At 34.3% G+C, this 24,455-nt stretch overlaps 1 protein-coding gene across 4 annotated transcripts in view; it reads left to right on the top strand.

Moving 5' to 3' along the window:
* Positions 1 to 24,455, top strand: part of FBXL17 (F-box and leucine rich repeat protein 17) — a 531,544-nt gene that overhangs the window by 248,882 nt on the left and 258,207 nt on the right. Inside the window, exon 7 of one of the 4 annotated variants that reach the window (XM_073233188.1) lies at positions 761 to 4,433. The exons of the other annotated variants lie outside the window; for them this stretch is intronic. Within the exon in view, the coding sequence (XP_073089289.1) occupies positions 761 to 764 (4 nt within the window). The 3' untranslated portion in view covers positions 765 to 4,433. Of the gene's footprint in view, positions 1 to 760; positions 4,434 to 24,455 lie in introns of those variants that run through there. 4 annotated transcript variants of the gene reach the window in all.

Below are 24,455 nucleotides of genomic sequence, written 5' to 3' on the forward strand. Positions count from 1 at the left end.
GCAACCTAACTGTCCATCAGTAGATGAATGGGTAAAGAAGATGTGGTACATATACACAGTGGAATATTATTCAGCCATAAGAAGAAAACAAATCCTACCATTTGCAACAACATGGATGGAGCTAGAGGGTAGTATTATGCTCAGTGAAATAAGCCAGGTGGAGAAAGACAGGAATCAAATGATTTCCCTCATTTGCAGAGTATAACAACAAAGCAAAAACGGTAGGAACAAAACAGCAGCAGACTCAGAGAATGGACTAACAGTTAACAAAGGGAAAGGGGGTGGGGAGGGAGGGACGGATAAGGGGATTAAGGGGTATTATGATTAGCACACATAATGTAGTGGGGGGGCACAGGGAAGGCAGTATAGCACAGAGAAGACAAGTAGTGACTCTATGGCATCTTACTACGCTGATGGACAGTAACTGTAATGGGGTATTGGGGGGGACTTGATAATAGGAGTGAATGTAGTATCCACAATGCTGCTCATGTGAAACCTTCATAGGACTGTATATCAATGATATCTTAATAAAAAAAAGTACACTGAACTATCTTAATTACTAGTATTTTTGATATCTCTTTAAGTCTTGTGCTTCTGGTTCTTTTGGGGGAATGAAGAAGTTATTTTGTTTTAGTATCTACTTATGTTTTTATATCTTAGTCACTAGTATATTCAGGTTTGTAGATGACTCTCAATATAAAATCTTCAGATCTAGTCTAGTCTTTTATCATCGAGTCTAATCTTTTTTTTTTTTGAATAGATGAGAAAACTAATCACAGTGGCAATATTGAGACTGGAGTTCCTTGTTCACTGTGGTTTCTGCTGGCCATTTAGGCTTCCCTGTGGAAGAATGCATCATTTAACTCAAACAGGTTTTTTTTTTCCTTTGATATTAAAGTCCCTGTGAATAAGAAATATTATCAGAGCATATTGTGTTCATTATTGGAGGCATTAATGCATATATTATTCATCTCTAGATCACTTACTTAAAAAGTCTGCCTGATGTTTCACAGAGGAAAAAATGTAAATGGAAACATAGATATCCTTATTTAAATTGCTTTTCCATTTTGCATTATAGAAAGATAAGTTTTGATTTTTATGGGTAACATTTGAGCCTAGGTCACAGTTATTTTCTCAAAAAGTTCCAGTATCATAATTATCTGTCTTAGTAAAGTTTCTCCTGGGTATCTACAGATGGCTGTGCTCTTCTTAGGATTGCCCCCTTGACTTCTGATTTGGGAATTAAGATTTTGATAGGAACCTTAGCTCACCTTCCTATGTGGCTTGCTTCATTAAGAGCTGATAAAGTAAGGTTCCACAGCAAATACAGAACATTGAAGATATGTCAGACAACTTGGTACAAATTTTTAAGGAGACAAGCTAAGACTTTGATTGACAGATTCCTGTAATTTTGTGAAGCAAAGGGAATTTTCTTTGTTAACCAATGAGACAGATGGGCTCAAGTCTGATGGGCTTCGTTGAGTTCTGCTTATGTGTTGATGACTTTTTTTTGCGTTTTACAGGAAGTAAGGCAAGCAGATAGACTAGAGTTTGTCCAATATGAGTGATGAGGTAACTATTATGTAAAATACTATATTCAAAACTTTTATAAAAAGATAGTTCAAAAGATTTAGAAAGGAAAAAAAAAAAGAATCCTGTGGACTGAGGATTTTGGCAAACTGTTATGCTAAAACTATAAGCCTCATAAAAGAACCTTATGGTATGTTACTTAAGCAGGCATTCTGGGAAAAGATTGTTTAATACAGCAACCATAAGGGATGAGGTCCACATAAACATTAACTTTGTTAGATTCATCGATGATGCTAAAATCACTGTGTGGCAAGTTGTTGGGGAAAAGATAGTTCTGTAACCTCACAGATTGTTGTGAAGGGTAAAAGTTACCTTTATACTGGTGGAGTCTAGCAGACATTATCATAATCAAGTGATTAGCCATCTCCATCAATAATGGGAAAGGTGGACACTCTGCACCTTCAGGACACTATGGTCCTGTGGGAAATGTAGCATCTCCTATATAATTCTTGCCAAAAGTGCTTAATTTGAATTTAATCACAAAGGATTAATCACACAAATCTGGACTATGGGACATCCTATAAGACAATTGATATGAACTCTTAATAAATGCCAATGTGATGAAAGGCAAAAGCAAAATGACAATAAAATGCAATGCATGATCCTTCATTGGATCCTGGATTGAAACAAAATCTATTAAGAACGTAATTTGGAAAAATGGAGATAGATTATATGAGAGAAAAATTATTATATCACAGTTAAATTTATGGGTGTGATAGTCATATTGTGATTTAATAGGATTAGGAGAAATCTCCCAAGAGTTCTCTGCCAGCTCTTATGCATTGGACTTACGAGCAGAAAAGTAATTGAGGTAAAAAGGAGTATTTTTAAAACACAAGCCATGTGGTACTTAAGAAAACACTCAGAGAACATGGGATATCTTCAAGTTAGGGCACTTTTTTCTATTTATAATAAATCAATGGATAATTAATTTGGATATAGTATGAAATGGAATGAATGTGATTTTCTGAAAGTACAAAAATATGGGATGTGATGCTGGGGTTGGTGTTTGGGACCAGAGCTGCCACCACTCTCATGGACCGCCCAAAGGGGTTCATGTGCCGAGGGTAGTAGATGATGAGAGGACTAGAGCCTACCTCTTTAATGCTTACCACACTTCAAAGTGGAGAGTGAGGAAACTGAAATTTAAGATCTACTTACATTTAAGGAATATAAATGGGTGAGACATCAGAGTAATGAGAAAACCTAGTGCCAGTCGAAAGCCATCTTGTAAAGAAAAAATTTGTAGCTAATACATTCCTCTCTTAATGTTATATGTCATGACAATGAATATTTAATCACTTTTTTAGTTGTGTTGTTTCAACTATTTAATAAAAGTCTCCTTCTCCTTTATAAAAGCATCTTTAAGTGATTTCTCCCAAGGCACAAGGTGGTTTGGCACCGTGTTGACATGGTTGATTTTTGAGCCTGGACCATCTAACTCAGCAGTCCTTTATTTCAGTATGTCTCTACGTACCTCTGTCAGAGAATATGTTAGGTTTAAATAAGATCATGTATGTGAAAAGGCTAGAGAAATTAAAGTCTTTACTCCATACATAATTCAGGTATTTTAAAGTTGAAGGCTTACTTTGAAGGCTATAAGGGTGATGAATCAGATCTCAATTCTACCCTCAGGGAATTTATAGGTTGCTGAACGAGATAGGATATTTTTATAAATTACCATCGTCCTGCAGGCTGCACTGTGCTACGTGCCATAAAACAGTGGTGGGAAGGGAACAGGCTTTGAAGTCACGTAAATAGAACCCCTTCATTTGCTGTGACAAAGTGACCTGAATCTTGATTATATCATAAACAAAGTGAGAAACCCCTGCTTTGCTTATGAGTCATGAGGACTGATAATGTCTTAATATAGCCCAGTGACTGACACATAGTTAGCACCTCATAGGTAGTAATAATAATGATACCGTTGTGACCCTAGTTCAGCATTCTGTATTTCCTCCAGAACCTAAAGCAACAACTGCCACTTGGTGGCAGCCATCAGAACTACATATGTTAATACAGAGGATGGAATACTTGTCTTGTGCCCTTTGAAACCTCCCTCATATTAATCTTTCATCTTTTGTTGCTTTTATTTATCTGTTTTACTTCGTAGTATATTTGGATTGTTTCCAGGTTTTGGCTATTATGAGCAGTGCTGCTCAGGAATATACTTATCCTTGTCTCCCAAATGCATGTGCACATTTCCTGAGGGCATATCCCCAAGGAGTGGAGCAGGTCATCTGTGGGATTGTGCATGTTCTACTTCCCAATGGAATGTGAAACTGTTACCCAAAGTTGCCAAATAAACTTACACCCAAAACAGCAGTGGATGAGAGTCCCTTTGTCCCACATTCTTTTAATTATTGCTCAAACTAATGAGGTTTAAAAAGAAAACTTAGTCTAGTTTTCATTTGCATTTCCTGGATTACATGGCATGCATTTCAATTTATTTATGTCTTTTGTATATGTCCTACAATAAGATTTTATGTTTTCTCATCCAAAGCTGTACATATTTTGTTACCTATTTCTAGATATGGTATTTCTATTGTAAATGATATTTTTTAAAAAGTTTTCTAACTCTTGCTGATATCTAGAATACAATGGCCTTTTTAATGTTGATTTTAATATCCAACAACTTCACTATTCTCTCTTACTAGTTTATCTGTAGATTCTTTGGGGTTCTCTGCATAGACAGCCCCATCTCTAAATGATGACAGTTTTGTTTGATAGCTATTGTTATGTAACTCTTTCTGTTTCAAGCTATGTTATTAGGTTCTCAGAAGTTCAAAATTTCTGTATTTTTCTGTTTAAGAATGTTTTATCATACTATTATGGCCCTCTTTTTCTCTATTCATACTTTTCACTTCAGGTTTCTTTTGTCTGATACTAATAAAGCACATTGGTTTTCTTTTGGATAGTTTAATTTTTGCTGCCTTTGCATTTAATTCATTTACACTGGTGTGACTTCTAATACAGATCTTCCTCTATTTATGAAGGGATTATTTCCTGATAAACCCATTTTAAATTGGAAATTCAGAAGTTGAAATGCTTAATACACATAACCTACTGAATGTTTTAGGTTAACCTATCTTACACTAAATATACTCAGAACACTTACAGTAAGGCATTTGTGCAAAATCATGTAATACAAAAACTATTTCATAATAAAATGTTGAATATTTCATGTAGTTTGTTGAATAATGTACTGAAACTGAAAGCCAGAGTGGTTACATGGGTATGGAATATGTAAGTGTATTGGGTATTTACATTCATGATCACATGACTGATTGGGAGCTGTCTCACTGCTGTTACCCAGCATCAGGAGAGAATATCAATTATACCACATATTGCTAGCCCAGGAAAAGATGAAAATTAAAAATTCAAAGTACAATTTCTACTTAATGCTTAACACTTTCCCACCATAAAAAAGTAAAAAAATCATAAGTCTGACCATCATACGTAGGGACCATCTGTATATTGTCTTTTTTCCTGATCTAGTTATTATGCTTTTCATTTATTTCACTTTCCTAACCTTCCCCGAACCCACATCTCTTCTCTTACCTTCTTTTGGATTCACTGGCATTTTTTTTCTCTGTCTGGAAGTTAATATGCTCTGTTTGTTCTTATAATGATTATCTTCACTGTTTTAACATGCATACATACAAAAGTATAAAGGTAATCAATATGTACTTTTTGTCAGACTTACCATTCCCTTCTCCCATCAGAAATTATCATTTTACCCAATTGATGTTTATTTACATTTACCCATATATTTGTCAGTATTTTTGCTTACCACTTCTTGCATTTCTATCTTTCCATCTGGGATAATTTTCCTTCCCACTCCGTGGTATTCTTCAGATATTCCTTCAATGAGAAGCTCTTTTAGTTTTTGTTCTTTTGAATATATTTTTGTCTCTTTTGGATTTTCTTTGTGTTCATTGATGATATTATTTGACTCTTCTGGCATCCTTTGTTGCTGTTAAGAAATCATTGTAAGTCTAATTAGTATTCCTTTATAGATGATGAGTCTTTACTTTCTGGCAGATTTTAACATTTCCTCTTTGTCTTTTATACATTGTGATTTCATGATCATATATTGAGGGCCATAATACTTTATATTATACATATAACTTATTGAGCTCTTTAGATCTGAGGGTTGGTATGCACCAGTTCTCAAAATCTTTGTCATTACCTTTTTGAAAATTTGCACTTTCCCATATGCTGTGTTCTTCTGGAATTCTGATTACATATGTGTTCTTTCCTCCTTTATATAACTCCTACTACATGTCTATTACCTCCCCTTCACATTTTTTTATCTCTTTGTCTGTGCTACATTCTGGATAATTTCCTCAAATGTCTCTTGAACTACTTGTCTTGATATTGATCATTTCTAAATTATAAAAAGCATGTGAAGGGAACTGAGATCTAGTACTATGTTCTAAAGAATTTTAGGTGTGACTGTGAATTAATTTGCTCTTTTGTTCATGGCTTACTCCAGTAGAATAACCACACAGTCCTATAGAAAAATGAAAAAATTGTAGTTCTTCATAAGTAATTATGTGGAATGAGATTTATATTTACTTACCAAAAATTATTTCCCTCTCACTAAAATATCCTTTGTCACTTCTTAATTTGAAAAGGAAATCAAGTCCTTTTATTTTCTAAGATATATATTAATACTTTTAGATAGGAATAACTTCAAGGTTTTTTTTAATCTTTTACCTTTTCACTTAGCTGTCATCTGTATAATTCTTCTAATGTAAGTTTAGAAGAAATCTCATATTTTTAAAGTGCTTTTTTAGTTGGAGGTGAACTTTATATATTTTTCTTCATCTTTTTTCTTCTCATTTTCAATCAAAAGTTTCAGTGATTTATATGAAAGTGGCTTTGTGTCAAATAATTTCTTAGTCATTTATATGAAAACAAATATATTACAGTTTAGCTATTCAGTTCACTATATTACACCAATAAACCTTAACCATTTTATTAAAATTGAAAATATGTATATTTATTTGAATTTGAGCTGCTGAATAATTTAATATTCCTTTAAAGAATTCAATTAAAATTCAAAAAGGCACATAATGAACAAAACAGGAAGGTCCTTTAAAGGAAAATAAAAACCATGGTCATAGATTTTAAGGAAAGTTCTTTTAAAAGGGACAATAAACTTTAAAATAACATAACTATAATTATATATTGATAAAAATTATATTAAAGTATTTATGCACTATGTAAAGGGAAGAATAAGCCTTTGAAAGATGTAAATAGTTCAATAATGCTTAGAAGGAATATCTGTAAAAAATTGGCTCTATAAACATACAAAAAAATAATTTGATAAATTATGAATGTTTGCACTTTATTTTTGGAAGTAAGAATGTAATTGCTTTCCATTTTTCTGTGAAGAAGGGTCATCAAAATTATGTTCTTGCAAATTTTCTCTGACCACAATGCTTTGAATTGATAGTGTGTGAGAGAGAGTGAGGGCAGATGACCACCGAGGGTATTGTTGGTAGTATTTATTTAGCAGATGTTTTCTGTTCCCACTTCAAGCCTGAGTCATTAACTGTTTTTCTGACCTTTGCTACCTAAGATTTCACAGATTCTTTTCTGTGTGAACCTGTCTTGGGATTTCCAGCCTACACTACCAGTGTGCCCACCCCAGGACACAGCTTTCCTAAATGTATAGCTCCTCCTCTTAAGGGGAAACTGTAGATAGCAATCTTCTAGATCTTGGTGATGACATCGATCCTACATATAGCTCAAGGCTATAGCTTTTGAAGCTTCAAAATCAAGTTATTACAACTCAAAAGCCTGGGTTTATGAAACTCAAAGAAGGGTTTGATTCTTGTTTTCCTTATCTAAGAAAAGATTCTTTAAGGCAGGGAGGTGGGTTGTGCTATCCACTGGGACTAGGGGAAGAGGCATAGCATTACAGGAACTGAGCTGAAAGAGAAACTCCTGTTACATCCTACTTCAGTGACAGTGAAACAGAAAGTAAGCCCAGAGTTATGTTAGAGGCCATGAATTAAAATTAACCTCAGTTAAATATGGGGATTTGTAAATCCTTCTTTGTGCCAAAGAGGTGATAATTTAATTCAGATTCTAAGATTCTGGTTGCTTTGATGATGAGAGGCTTTACAGCTTATGCTTGCTACTAGTAACTGTACATTTCTCTCTCAATCTTGTTAGTAACTGTCTGTAAATTGTAAACAGTTTGTTTTTTTTTAGGCAACAAATATAGTGCTATATTCTATAAGGTTATTTTTTCCTCTATCCTTTAAAAATGCCCTTTAGAAACTGACTGAGGCACCTAGAGTTCCAATTTCAATAGGCCTTTAAAACTGACCTCTGTTGTTTAGAAAAATTTCCTTTATTTGATAATTCACTTCATTTATTTGCACCACTAGGGCTGAAATACAAACTGTTTCATATCCTTGACTTCCCCATGGTAATAAATATTGTAAGATACTTCTTAACATTTGTATTAGTAAATGAAAGTAAGTGGGCAAATGAAGGAAATTGGCGAGTTAGTATGTGTTTAATAAGGGAAATTTTTAAGTAAGCTTGTTTTAGTGAGGAGATAAAACAGAACTTGTCTTGCTCTATCTCATGTTGGATTATACAAACTTCAAAGTTGCGTCTAGTTATAACAGTTCTGAGAGAGGGGCTCTGAGATGCTGGTATCCTTGAAGAATAGAGTTCTGCTTGTTGCCATGTGATCCCGACTTACTTGCTTTTACTAAGTTGATTGTTTTTGTTCTTGATGTTTTTATCCTGCAAGTACTCAATGCATGATGACAGAAGTAGAAAATATCAAATGAATTTCATGATTACTTTTTAAACTGCAAATTATGTTCTTCAATTCATCCTTGACAAGTGCCATAAACAAGAATATATCAAAATATATATATGGAAGATTATGTCCTATTTTACTATTAAAAAATCTTTTGTGAAACTCTGATAATGAAGTATTTTCTTTATTTAATACCAATAATTTCTTGGTTTGGGTGGGTTTGGATTGAAAGTGCATAGTTCTAAAACAATATATTTAAAGTGTTACTGTGCTTCTCTATCACATGTGCATTTTTAAATATAGAAAAGTTTGAAAAACTCTCAGTCTAAAAGTCTAACTAAATTACTTGAATATTAAGCATGTTTATTTCAATATATATGGAGATTCAGAGTCGTAAACCCCATTTAGCTAGTTTCTCTAGGTAGAATAGGCTAAAAGATTTTGTCAGTTTCATTTCTATTATGATTTAATTTAGTTCGAGAATTTCCGTAGATTATATGTGTTAAAGAAGTTTCTGATAAGAAAAAGTATGCAAAATCTATTAGACATACTGTATGAGCAGTATTTATGAAATAGCTTAAAAGATATCGGCAGTACAGACTTACTAGGTAGTTTTTTGCCTACAGCAGTTGACTATCAAATGATTAGAAATGTTGGAATACTTGGTGTATCTTTGAAAGAGAGATCTGCAGAAGTCTGTATCTACCCTTGGCAAGTTGCCCAATCCATGTATTATGGCATTTTAATATAATTTTATTCTTATATCAGATTTTTAAATATTTTTTGCTGTGGGAAATTGCCTTCTCCAGGTGACAGATGATTAAGTGAAGGTCTTTTCATGTTAGAAAATATATAAAATTATATTTCTAGTATATATTGGTCCATGAGAGTACATATATTTAAGCACAAATGATTTAATGTTTATCTTATCATTTTAGGTTCACATAGCTCATTTAAACATCTTTTAAGAATCCCCCTCTGTAGTAGCACAGGCATTATTAACTCTTTGAGGCTGAGCATAATCTAATGTCCTAGATTACATTAGGCTAATGAAGTAGACAGTTTCCTCCTGTTTGAGAAATAGTTCAAAGAAAAAAAAAACCTTCCATTTAACTTTTTGTTCTTTTCAATCTTGTCTTAGTGTATGAGAAGTACCAAAGAATTATAGAACCAAAGAGAGGTGTTCAGTGGTATCACTTGTCTTTGATTCTTCTGTCATCTTAGAAACGTGAGTTGCTAGTCTGTTTTTTAAAAGCTGCAGGTGAAGCAGTGTCATAACATCTCTGTAATTTTTCAGTCCTAAGTTCTTTCCACTAGGTCAGGTTTTTAAAAAATCAGGATGTCTTTACCTGCCTCCTGGGAAATAAAGAATTAAAGAATGTGGGTTGTGTTTTTCTTGCCAAAATGGAGTCTTCCCCCGGAGTCACCTGGTGATGAATTGCAGAAGCACCCACAGGCAGGATGAGTATCCATCTAAGAAATCAGCCTTACTTTTTTTTTTTCCATGAGAAAATGCAAAGTCCAGGGTATGAAGAGGAGTAGAAACATCTTCACTTCTTTTAAGGGTCTCAACAAAGATTTGTTGGATGTGATTTTGTTAGAGCTATTTGGGCTTCAGAATACACTTAAATATTCACATATATTAATGAGGATGGAGGTATTTATTTCTTTAGACGCAGATGTTGGTAAAAGCAGAGGCAGGAGAGAGCAGAATATAGTCAGAAGATCTAGAATTCTATTGTGACTGAATGTCTATTGTAGAAAGTCTGGGCATGAAGAGGTACCTGGGGTTGTACTTCAAATTCTTCATAAAGTCTTGCAGCAATGAATGAATATGTTAATATCATGTTATCATGTTCTTATGTATAGTGAATGCTGTTCTTCTGGCAAAGCACATTAGTAGTCTGTGTTCATTTATTGAAGAATATATTTAATAGCTAAATAATTCTACATGGTAGTACCTATAATAATACCGTAAGTTTCTTCTGTGAGGTATTGCAATATCATGTAAGCACTTTTCTGCAGTATAAAAGAAATCTTGTCCAGTTCCTCACCAAATTTTTTTTCATATAGTTTTCCTTGTTTCCAGTTAGTTTTTTAATGCAATGATTAGTATTATTTATGTGGGCTCCAGGGGAAAAAAATCAGTTAACAAATAGATATTTATTTATAAACAGACAGTATTTTTGGATGGAGGTGCTCTTGTGAACGCTGGAGCACTCCTACTTTGAGTTAATTTAAGGAAATTATAAGGAGCATCTGGAAATTCAAGACCAAATGATTTAGCATTTACTGTATCATTTTGGATCTGTACGGATTTAGCTCATTAAACACCTTTTAAGAGTTTCCATTTGCTGAACATAGAAGGGAAAAATTCCCAAAACAGTATTTGAAAAATACTATTTGCAAAAAAAAAGATTACAGGGGAATCAAAACACTGAATTTGAAATAATTATAATTCAAGTGTAGGTTCTTATAGTTTCTAAAGTGCCAGTGCAAGAATAGGGGGAGAGAATATTTTAAGTGTAGACAAATTAATGCCAACTAAAGTTAATTAGAATGTGTTTGTATTTTTGTGTTTGTACATTCTTATCTTTCTACTCATCCTGCTAGTACTTGAAACATAGGCTTTTATGTACCAGGAATTTAAAAATAAATGTAACAGCCCCTACTCTGAAGGAGCTGACATTTTAGTAGGAGAAATAAACTTTTTTTTTTTTATTTAGGAGAGCAAGGTATAGGCTTTTATTGAGAGATAAAGTGAAAGGACAGAGCTCCCAGCTCATGCTAGGAGGGGACAAGAGAGCCCCTTAGAGAAATAAACTTTTAAAACAAATAAGTTAAAGTGCATGAGGTGAATGGAAAATAGAGTTGTGTTAAAGGTAAACCAGAGAGCAGATGAATCAACCCAACCTAGGATGATTTTGGTGAGGTTAGAAATGCTTTCTACAGGTGTGATGCCTCGACTCTGCTTCATAGATGAATAATGTCTTGAAGGACGCAGGGATTTTCCCATGTGGACCCTGGAGGAATGCAATACCCCTGTGTGCAGGCCTGGAGGCATAAAAACAACGTATTTGATATTGCTAAGATGTCTGATTTGAGGGTGTAGGAGTGGCAAATGAATATGGAGAAGCAACCAAGGTTTAAATAGGTCATGTAGCAACTTGGATGCCATCTTGAGGTATCTGGAAATTCCTTCACAGGCTCCTCATTACCTTTAGATTGATTAGGAGAGTAACCTGATCAGATCTGTTTTTAGAAAAAGAATTTATATACATGTGTGGAAAGAGAAAGGTCGTTGGAAAGAGAAAAGACCAGTGCCCTTTTTTCATTGAAAAAATATTTGTTAGTTGATACTAGTGCATGAGCATGATTTGAGACTCGGGTTACAAATTAAAGAAAACCTGTTGTGGGCCTGCTCACAGAATGTCAGGCAAACAGACATTTCAACAATCAGAATACAGTGTGGGAAGAAGGTCTATAGTGGGGAAAGGTCAATAGTCAGAGCAGTTATTATGACAAAAGGGAAAGGAATGTGAAAAAGTACCAGGATTGAGTGTGTGTTGGAATAGAGAATCGGGGAATGCAAAGACGATTTGCACTAAGAAAGATGGACACACTGGGACAAAAGGGAAAGGAATTATGACAAAAGGGAAAGGAATGTGAAAAAGTACCAGGATTGAGTGTGTGTTGGAATAGAGAATCGGGGAATGCAAAGACGATTTGCACTAAGAAGAATGGACACACTGGACCTAAGTGGTATTTAATTAAGTAGATGAGCTTTCTGCCAGGTAATAAGCTATTCTGGGCAGACAGAACTAGGCCAATGCAGGGACCACCATGTTGTATCGGAAGAGAGATAGTTCATTGTTACGAGAGCATACAGGGTTAGGAGATGGAACGAGAAAGGTACACAGGGGTCACTCTGAAGAAAACTCTTTAGAGGAGTGATGTCATATTTCTGTATTAGGACAAATAGGGGAGTTCAAAGTCAGGGTTCAGTTGATGATGGACACAATCTGGCTGGTCCAGGTAAGAGATGATGATACCTAGACTTAAGGCAAGGATAGGGGAAAAATATTAGGGGAAATAAGTTCAAAAATTAGTTAGGAGATGAAATTAATGAGTCTTGACATCTGGTTTGATTTAGGGGGTGAGGGGGATGACTCAAGTTTCTTGTGGATGTAATTGGGTGGTACCATTCACTGAGTAAGGTAAGTCATCCTGGATTTTGTGGAATATTCTCCTTGAGTTCATATCTACTTGGCTATTGAATCTAGGGAGTAGAACTTGGAAGAAAAATTTGAGCCAGGTTTTAGGAAATGATTAATATTTGGTGGCTGTTAAAGCTGTTAAAATCCAGTAAGTCATCCTGGATTTTGTGGAATATTCTCCTTGAGTTCATATCTACTTGGCTATTGAATCTAGGGAGTAGAACTTGGAAGAAAAATTTGAGCCAGGTTTTAGGAAATGATTAGTACTTGGTGGCTGTTAAAGCACTGGGTGTGGATGTGCTCTCTCAAGATTACTGTTGTAGAAGGGTAATGAACACCATTGGTAAGGGTGCAGAGAGGAAGCTGAAACCTCAGAGAAAGTGGGAAAGAGGAATCAGAAAAATATGCAGCACTGTTGTTACTTGAAACCAAAGGAAGAGAACGTTTCCAAGAAGTGGGTGTTAGATGCCTCAGAGATAGTTACGAAGTTGCCTGAGGAGAAACCTTTGCATTTAGCATTTAGGAGGAACTTGCTGATACTAGTGAAAGCCATTTAGCAAGGAAGTTGTGGGGGGCAAGGCCCAGATTACAGCGAATTGAGGAGTCTTGTTTACCTTTTTAAGGTGGGTGACTTGAACATGTTTAGAAGCTGAGGTGAAGGTGATAAGAGAATGAGAGACATAAGGGAGAGGAGAGGGAATTCATGGAGAGAGCTCTAAGAGGAATTCAGGGGGCATGATGCCGAATAAGGGAATGTCAGGAGAAATTAACCTTGAGAAGAGGAGATAGGTATCCTCTAGCTCTGAGAATAGAGGGTGGGTGCTGGTCAAACATCTGTAGGATTTGTGGGTATGAGGAGTTGAAAGAGTGCAGGCTTTGATTGCCCCTAATTGATTGCTCTTTAAAGCCAAATTCTGAGATAAAAGCCTGAAGCAAGTAAGTAACTGTGTAGGTCCCTTGGAACCAGAGCTAAAATTTGGAAGAGCTGCTGTGGGAAGTGGCAGATAGAGCTGACCAGCAGAATATAGAATTGCTGAGTGGTTTTGAGAGCTTGGAGACCATGAACTGCTAGTAGCACCAGTCCACGTGATTGTTGTATTTCCTCCAGTGGAACTCAGCAGCCCAGTTATGAAACCTCAAACAATTTTGACAGACACTGCATCTGAGGTATTGTGAACCCAGGATGGCATATGACAACCTGCAAATTCCATACAAATTTGTAGCTGACAAAGTAGAGTGAATAATTCTGTGAATTCTAAAATTAGCAGATGCTTTTTTCTCAAGTGCTAAATGGACATAATTTGTTTCCTATTTAGCGTTTCTCATTCAGGGATATCCTCAATTATTTAAACACTGTTTATTATCACCACACACACCATCTCCCCCTGCCCACACATCACCTCCCATTTCCCACCTACACACAAAGTATGATGTGATCTTAATAAATCTAGTGCCTATTTTATGCCTGGAAACATCCATATTTTAGTCAGATAATTTCATCTGAGAGTTAAAGATTCTTCTGTCAGTCATATAAGATACTAGTTTACTCCTTGATGAATGATGTTCTGTGACAGGAGATAAATGCTTCTTCCCAAATAAATTAGTAAATCTGAGGTAGTTGTTACTTCTTCAGTGTAAAGACCATGAGTGAGAGAGAGGCAGAACAAAACTTTATTTGTGACTTCTTTTTTCCCCTTCTTCCTATTGCAGTATCCTGTGGTTTACCTTTGTGCTACTCAACAGGACGTATTTCCTTATCTGTTTCATATCAGGCCCAATTATTCTAGGCAATGGAATAGGAGAAAAGCATAAAATATACACATAATCCAAAAGCCCACACAAAATCTTTCACCAAAGTTTCTGATAGGCAAAAATATTGAGAGTTCAAGATGTTTATTCTTTATGCTTAATTTGTGTGGATAATCCATATTTAGGGTAAAGCCAATGAAAGACTAAGCAGACATATCAGGGAGAAAGAGGAAATGGGAAGAAGTAAAGGTTTCTCTAAGTGTCAGTAATCTTACAGTTTATAGTCTGAAACATACTCCCTTAACTTGACTTTGTCTTTCTTTTGCTTATAAGACTCTTTCTCCCAATTAGCTAGAGCCTGTTTTTTTTAAAAATTATTAAAGTATCTTATTAAAGTCTCACATGATCAACATTGTGGTTACTACATTCACCAATATTATCAAGTCCCCCCACACCCCATTGCAGTCACTGTCCATCAGTGTAGTAAGATGCCACAGAGTCACTACTTGTCTTCTCTGTGCTGTACTGCCTTCCTCGTGACCCCTTACATTATGTGTGCTAATCATAATGCCCCTCAATCCCCTTCTTTCTCCCTCCCCACCCACCCTCTATGCCCCTTATACCCCTAACCGCTAATCCTTTCTCGGAGTCTGAGTTTGCTGCTGTTTTGTTTCTTGAGTTTTGCTTTGTTGTTATACGCCACAAATAAGTGAAATGATTTGGTATTTGTCTTTATCTGCCGGGCTTATTTCACTGAGCATAATACCCTCTAGCTCCATCCATGTTGTTGCAAATAGCACGACTTTTCTTCTTATGGCTGAATAGTATTCCATCATGTACATGTACCACATCTTCTTTATCCATTCATCTACTGATGGACACTTAGGTTGCTTCCATATCTTGGCTATTGTAAATAGTGCTGTGATAAACATAGGGGTGCATATGTCTTTTTGAACCTGTGATCTTGTTTTCTTTGGTTAAATTCCTCGGAGTTGAATTACTGGGTCAAATGGTATTTCTATTTTAGGTTTTTTGAAGAACCTCCACATTGCTTTCCACAATGGTTGAATAAATTTACATTCCCACAGTGTAGGAGGGTTCCCTTTAGTTAGAGCCTCTTTTTAAAAATAACTTTGGATAAATTACTGAATAATACATTATATTATATTGACAATAGTCTTGTCCTTTTGATTTAGAACCTTTAAGTTATCTTTGTATTATAAACATCCTAGTCCTAAAAACTTTTATGGGAAGTTACAAAAACGAGGCACAAAGTTTATAGAAAAATAATACAACATAACTTAAAATTCAAGTAGTAAGCAGGTATAGTTTTTATTAGCTGTGGGGTTTTTATCTTAAAAGCGTTGTGTCCAGATTATCAAAAGTGTGGCATAGATAGTGCATTTCTTAGCAACTCATCTGCTTTTCATTGGACTTAAAGTTTCACGCTTTAAACAGATACTGTGTGAAATCAGTATGTAACTGGTCATACTAGATTATTTGTGAACAAGAAGGGTACTACTAAGATATCTGTCCAGAAACATTGGTTATCACCCTGATTTCATGACTTTCACTAGGAACAGATAATTCACAAGTATAGTACGTTTTCTGAAGCAGATAATTGTTGGGCAATGATAAGCTCTGGAATAATTAAATACTTTCACCAGTGTTCAGTTATTGTCTATGGCAGCTTTTTCAAAAGCGGCATGCCACTCCTCTCATGTATGATTACAGTTTTTAAAAACACAGAGGTTATGGGTGACGTTCCCGATTTTGTGAATTTGGGTGGTGGGGAGATAAGAAGCAGTATGTCACAATGTGGAGGCAAAGATCAGGGAGTGAGCTCTTCCAAGTAATGCAGAAGAGGGGACAGTGGCAGGTCCTCATGCCCTCCCCAGCACAAAAAACAAACCACCTTAGGTTGCCAACATGCGCTATATATCATGCACATATAACCAATAGGGTTGAAATGAAATAAAGTGCACTTAGTAGAGATTACCCTGAATGTAATTTTTCTTCTTTAAAAATGACAGACATTTCAAGATTTTTCTGTATTTCATGATTAACATTGTGATTTTCATTGTAGAGGAAATGTGTTTACTTCACAGACAATTCTAGTTAATGGCAGCTTTTACAGTACTACAGATTAGTATAGAATTTCTGATGACTCTAGTTTTTAATTTTTATTATCCTTTGTTTAAAAGATTGGATGTTATCTGATCATCAAAATGAGTTTCTTGGAAACTAAAGTAAATGTGTCTTTAAAATATGTATTATACATGTATATATATTATAAATATGTATATAAAATTATACACATAATCTTAAGTTATAGTTTTAAAGTAATCAGTAATTTTAAAAATTTGATTTAAAATAATGCCAACAATCCTGGGTTTATTAACTTGTTTTTTTTTTTGCTATATTAAGAAAACAGGGAATGATCAAACTAGCTTTTCAGACTAAGAGAAACATGAAATTCCCTTTAAGAGTAAACCACATTCGTAATAATAGTCACTCATGAAACTTCTGGCATTTCCCAACTTGAAGTTTTCACTAGATTGGGCTCTAATCAGTGTGCAAATTTAATACCACTATAAACTTTCCTTCTGAGGGATAAGTTTTATGTATTTATATATATATATATATATATATATATATATATATATATATATGTATATATATATATATATATATTTTTTGGTTGAGCATGTGTGTTTGCATGGAGTGGATACAGTAGTTCTAGCTTCTTCTTTGACCTTAATCCTTCATTCCATTGTGTATGACTGGGCAAGAGATACTAGTTCTTACATCTACAACCCACATTAAGACAAGAAATACCATTGTTTAAACTTGGTTACAGCATACCATGAAACATGTTACAGAAACTTGCAATCACTGCCACTTAGCGGTTTTGGATCTGATATTTGTAAACTTAATTTTTTCACATTTAGCAAGTTTAAAATGTGCTAGCCCATTTTCCTTTTTTGAGAACAAACAAAACGTACTTCTAAGAAATGGATGATTCAAGAAACATTAACCAGGGTTAGTCTGAATTAGTTCTAGAATTAAGCTCATAACTAGACAAAAGAGGGTCTTTCCACTTCTAAATCTAAGTTTAACCTATCTGCAGTATTTTTTTCACCTGCAAAGCACACATATATACATGTACATATTTTGAGATGAAAACAAAATCTTTTTTTCAAAAGTAACCCTACTTTTTTCCTCCCCATATTGAAACAACAACCACTATTGCACATTGTTGGTTTAAATAACCCTTACACTTGCCATGCCTCCAAAGAGCTGTGCTGGTGGCATTAAAAACTGGATGGTGTGGGAAGAGCTGAATGTTTTAGAACTTTTTTGCCTCCATCCTGCTGTCTCCTAAAATAGTCACCTAAAAAATTCTTTTTTCTGGGATATCAGAGATGTTCAACTTATTACAGAGAGTAGAGTTATTGATTAGAGAGGAAAAAACTGTCTTCTCCTTCTACCTGTAAGCCCTGCAAACCTCAAATCCAAGTTCAAGAAGAAAAGGGATTGCCAAATGCAAATGTCACCTTTCAAAGTAAAGGGACACCTCCTCCTCCACGCCCCGCCCCCCAACATCTATCTCTGGTTTTCTCAAAATTACACAGGTAGCCTAGGTTCCTTGCTGTTTACTTGGAAATAAATTTTTAGAAGTGTAAAGAATTGTGAAGGAGAACAGACAATAGAAAATGTAGGTTTGTTCACTTCGCTACTTGGTGAGTCCTTAAGATACTAGCAGGGAACTGAATCTCTTACAAACGTGGTTTGAATCTCAAGGATGCATGGTTATCTAAGGACCTTTTCTCACCAAAATCCAGTTTGAGTCTCAAGGATGCATGGTTAACTAAGGATCTTTTCTCAGCAAAATCCAGTTACCTGCATAATTTGTACCCCTTTGGACATCAGGGAAATTTTACCAGAACAAAACAACACGTTGTAAGTATTCTTTTGCCTCCCACCTTCACCCCTGTTCCTCATTGAAACTATCCCTTTAAACATGAAGGAGTTGTATCAAGGAGTAGTTTTGGTAGGGGAGGTCTTAGCTCTCTGAGAACCACCATCAGCTTTCTCCCTCCAAATCTCTGTAAAATGAACAAAAAGCATGTAAAAGCTATAGGTCAGTTACATAAACACTCTGGAAGATGATTTCCACAGGCATTCCTCGTCCCTGTCATTGACACCCCCAGGGCCCTCTCTAATGAAGTTCTGAAGCTGCCACTAAATATATATTAGACAGGTGGTTGCCAACCTTTTTAAGTCTGTAAGTTTCTGATTGCAAAATATTATTTTGGACCGTAAGAGAGAGAGCAGTAATACTTTCTATCTAAACATGTAATGATAAAAAGTGTACTTAGATGATGATGTGATTATTAAAATACAAATTCCTTAAAAACTTTACTATGATTATGGCAGTTCTTTTTTTTTTTTTGTCAGTAAGGAAGAGAAAGTAAAGGAAATACAGTGAGGTGTCAATGTGTAGCAGAACTGGAGGGTAAGGAATTGTGATCTGAGAATTTCTACAGAAGAAGCTGCCAATCACTGGATGACTTTAGGAGCCAGGAATTGTTGGAATTAGGATTGGCAATCGATGGATATATCAATATATATTCCATGCATATGTATATTTTTAATTTATCCTTAATGAAGAACTTCGAGTATTTACTCTTGTTGCAATGTTAGTCCCTATGGTGCCTCTGCGTATACAAATGAACTATTCTTTTCATCATTGTACTGTGCCAGGCACTTCTTGGAAAGAGAACTCCGCTATTATCCCAGAAAGAGTGGCTACAGTTCAGTTATGTGGTTTGAGAAAAAAATTACTTGCATTTTTTTCTTTGTTATTTTGTGAAATGACTTGTGTTTTAAAATGTGTTGTTTTAAAACTTATGGGTAGATATACAGGTGTGTCCCAGTTTAAGAAAACCTGATGTATTAGATTATAAACTTAAAAATGAGACAAAGTTAAGAGACGATTATTTTCATTATAGAGCAATTTCTTAAAAAAGAGGATTCACTCTGGCCCCGTGTTATATTTTCTATGTTTATTACCACATATGTATTCATATATTTGTTTCCAACTCTAGTATTGAGATGAAATACAAGGGGTTTTTTTCCTTCTATATAATTTTACTCAGTGGACCGTTGTAGTCATACAACAAATACTAGGTTGTTTGCCATTGGACTTATCCTAAGAATTGCTGTTTATTTATTTTTTGCCGTTTTTGGGAAAAAAATGAAGCTAGCTCTTTGGGCTTCTCTGAATAATGGTTGTATGTCTTCCAAGCAGCTAATAAGGATGGCCAATATTCAGTCTCATTTTACTGGCACTGCTTAAGATTGTAATATTAGAACATTAGAAGTGATCTAAAAATATGTATTTTTCAAAATGTAGTGAGGCATCAATAAGGCAGCCAGGATTTGCTGAGCACCTACTCTGTGTTGGACTTTAGCTAAATGTTTTACAAGTGCCCACACATTTGACTCATTTTAACTGATAAGGAAAAGGGAACATAACACTTAAATACACTCAAGATTTTCGACTAGTAGGAATAGACATGGAATTCAAGCTGTTTGACTCCAAAGTCTAAGCATTTTTTCATTCTTTCTTCTTTTCCTGTTCCTTTTCTTTCCCTTCTTTTATTGGCTATATATAGACCACCCTCTTTTCCTTCCTTTCTCCTCACCCCTCCATTTTTTTTCCTTCTTCTCTCAGCAAGTTTCTGAATGCTGTCTGGATTCCTGAGGGTGGGTTGGGCAGTGGGAATTCAGTGTTGCCCTCAGGGAAGGTAAAATTCAGTCTTCAGAATGGGCTGTTATTTGTACTCCCATCCACAGCTTCTTGATTACAGGGACATAATTAGAACAAATGAATGAATGGAGAAAATAAAATAGAAACTTTAGATTTCTCTCATAATTTCAAATAGCTTATTATTGCTATTAGCAAATAAGACTAGATTGGTAGCTAGAATTTAAATGCATAAACTATTAAGAAATACATATTTAAGTATTGTGCACTAAAATCTCCATGGTGGCCACTTCCTTCAGCCATAGTGCTAGTTGGTGACCCCTCCATGAAAGAGCTGAACTTAATGTAAAAAAGTTTAGACATGCAGACAGACAGAAAGAGGATAGCTCAGAAAGGAGATAGTTCATGGGAGAAGTGTAAAATTTAAGAATTTCATTATTTTTAATGTTTTTCCCTCTAACCCTTCATTGACACTGTTTTTTGAATTGTAAACATAGTGCTTGTATAATTTCACCAGCATTTGCATGTTCCTCCAGAATCTTCAGTGATCCTGTTAATTAATGACTAGATTACTGCTAAATGTGCTTCTGAGTGGATATTTACCACAGTTTACTTAGCTACTTCCATCTCCCTTTTTGAAGAGAAAATTTATTAGTTATTTCTAATTTTTCCACTGCTAATAGGATAGTAGGCAACCTCTTTATACACATAACATTCCTTTGTTTTGGTTCCATGTACATGAGTTTGAGGTAAACTATTGCAGGGCATTGAAATGGAGATGGTCTGTTCATATTTGGAATTGTGGAGTGTGGGTGAGGTCTGGCAAAGTAGACTTACATGGTTTCTGGTGATGTTTACAGGAGCTGCCCTGGGGAATTAGATTACTTTTTGTGTTACAAGACCATCATTATGAATTAGTTAAATAAAGGCTTTGTTAAAGGAGGTAATAATGAAGGTAAAGATATTTTGTAGATCCGTGTTTAATTGAATGAAAGCCTACTGAAATGTAAACTTTTTAAATTTGCCAATCAAATCATTTAGAAAATGAAGTCCCTTTGAAGTAATTCTTAAAGAGAAAACAGCCTTCATATAATTTTTGAATATTTTTTATAGACACCACATATTATATAAAACAAAGAAGTTTACTCATTTATAAGGACACACCCAAATAATATTCTCAGGTAATTTTTACTTGGTCTACTATCTGTTAATAAGGAGTGAATATTAGTGTATTATCTAATTAGGGTTTCCATTGTTTTGTGCTTAATATTAATAATAGCACACAGATTTCAGTCTATTTGGTCATTGTTATCTGTTTGTAAAAGATAATTTTGAATTTTCACAGTTGTGTGTGAATTGTTTATACTTTTGCATGTTTTAAAAAGGAACTACCAGTTGGCGGATTGGCTTATTTGGTTAGAGCGTGGTGCTGATAAAAAGGAACTACCTTCAAAGTTAATGTACATTATATTTTCCTATAATCCTTTAGGAAAATATACAATTATACTTCTAGTAAAATACTAATTTGAATATGATTGTATGTGTAAATTTGTGTGCCAGTTATCTAAATAGCTAAAATAATTTCATGACAAAAAGTCCCTAAAATTCAGCCTTGACATTTATGAGATAATTTTAGAAATTAGGAGAGAAAATTAGAAGTTACAAATGGAACCATGATTATTGTAACTGTATAATAATTAGCCTTCATAATTATAACAAATATTATAATAATTATTTCTTTCTTACTAACAAGTCAGTGTTGTAAATTCCCTTTGTAGTAGGGATTTATATTTTGATGAAAATGTAGTCTCTTGCTGCTTTGAGAATTTAAGAGAATTCACAGTGGTGATTAGCTTGTAAGGAGTCTATCCCTCTATCTCCCCTCGCCTTCCTCTTGGTTTTTGCCTAATGGAATGTTTTATTAGGATTTTCCTTCAAAGGTGTGGGTTCTCATTATTAAAACCAATAATGCCCATGTAAGTTGTCTTTCCATAGAAACATCTGCCTCACTACAATTTTAAATCATTTATAGTCATCCTATTAATGAGGACTCTGGGGGTCTCTTCATTTGTGATTTTAGTACCTGAATTCTTGGGCTGCTTGCAAATCTTTCACAAATCACTCTTACAGGGAAATATTATTACCAAAGAGTCATGGATTTATTTATAATATTCCAATGCTGAATAGTCAAGGAAACACATGTATTATTTAAGATTCAATAGATGCTCAAGGAACCTTTTAATGTAACCAAGAAGTAATAATTTAGTGGAGTCAGAAATAACTTGAACCAAGAAGTTTGTGTCAGAATAGACATAAAACAGGAGTAGATGTAAATCTGCAAAATTGTTACTATTCCTGTTTGAAATAATGTTACTTATTTCAGTAGCAGAGTCAAAAATTGCATAGAGATTTATATGGATAGTATGTCTCTTGAGTTTTGCTCTTTTTCTAAAATTTGAAGTTTAGAAAAACTTGAAAAATCTGGAGTAATGAAAAACATAACTAACACCATCTTCATTTTTCAGAAACAATATCTAAACAAGAAATAGATTAAAAATGAGGACTGGAACTTTTAAGACAGTGTTTTAGGTTAGGTCACAACAATATGGGGCTGTTAATTGAATTTACAAGAGCTATCCTAATCTCAGCACACCTGGCTAATGTGGTTATGGACATCTTTGAGCATATACATCTTTTTACATAATTAGAACACAATTGACAGTCTATATAAAAGTTAAAAGAATACAGTGTGATATTAAAGCAGACTTTATTTTAACACATTACGCCATAGAAGTTGATAAATATGCCTACAAGGCAGCAACAGAAAAGAATTGGTTTGAGAAATTTTCAGCATGCAGAAAAGCAGTCTTTCCAAATAAACTTGTTCTAGGTTTTTACATTTTACCACCTGGAGTAAAATCTGGAGCAGATAGCCTTTCTTTCTTTATCCATACAAATTGAATCCACATATAATAATCAGCCCTGTGACATCCCATCCATAGGCCTAATAATTATATTGACACTTATCATTTAATTGTAATTTTAAGGGTATTTCCCCAAATTATGTGATTATATCCATATATAATCTTTTATATATAAAAAAATACATATATTTTTTCTTTTCCACTCCCACCCACAGCTTCTTGATTATAGGGACTTTTGATTTGTTCCTAATTTTAAGATTTCTGATTCAGTTTAGAGTGGCAAGTTCTCATGTGTATGTGAGAGAAATAAATTTTTCTTCCTCTGATTTTCTTACTATTCTGTCTCAGTTTTGACCTAACAAAATCTTTTTAGTGTTTTTTTTCACACCTATGCTAAAAATTATGTCTTAAAAATCAATTTATTTGTTATTATGGGTACAGTTACATAAAAATAATATGACCAAGTCTGGAATGGAACATGAAAAATAAAAATAGCTTATGTATAATTATCCTTCCTTTAAAACAATTTTTCTCCTATTAAAATGTTATTTTGATATGTAAAATCATGAAAAATAAAATTGTTTACTAGCTTTATCACAACTTGTATGGATTCTTACATTGCCTGGTCATTTTTATTAGATTATTAAATACATGTGATTAAAAAACATAGCTTAGATAAAAGACTATGCATCAGTCTCTTAAAAAACCTATTGAAAAACTGGGAATTTAACATTATTTTAAATGTCAACCATCTTAGTATACCAGCCAGTAATGGTTTTTATTTATTTTAAAAATCTTCATTTTAGTCAGGGTTTAGAATAGATTTTAGCAATCCATCATGGTAATGAATTACTACTTTAAGGAATGCTATTTGATATATTCTCAGGAGTTATGTAACTACCATGACATATTTTTACTCAGTAATTTTCATCTCAGTAGAGACATATTTAAATAAGTAATGTTATTCAAAACTGCTCGTGAAGTCTTTTGACTCCTTTTCAGTGTTTAGAAAATATTAAGGTTAAAACTGCAAAGTGATTGAAGCTAAATGGGAACCTACTTTGATTGTAAAGGAAAATGATATTCAATTAGACAATTTCATACCTGTGAGACTCTTCAACAGACAGTGGTAGGTTGTCTATTTTAAGAGCATAAATCAGACTGCAAATGGATTCCTTAGAAGTATGTGGATGCAATCCTGCTTGAAGATGCATCCCCTTAATTTACAATACTGTCATCTTGTGACTGACAACTAGTGAATACATTGCATTGATTTTATAATACCTGACAGCCTATACAACTGCAGAACAAATTGGTAAAATCCTGCTTTGTGGAAAGAGTGCTGAGAGAGCCTTTCTTTTGGTTTCTTTTTCTTAACTCATGTGCGCTGTTAGGCTGCAATATAGGTA

The sequence above is a fragment of the Manis javanica genome, chromosome 1 (assembly GCF_040802235.1).
Source record: "Manis javanica isolate MJ-LG chromosome 1, MJ_LKY, whole genome shotgun sequence".
NCBI classification, from domain to species: Eukaryota; Metazoa; Chordata; class Mammalia; order Pholidota; family Manidae; genus Manis; species Manis javanica.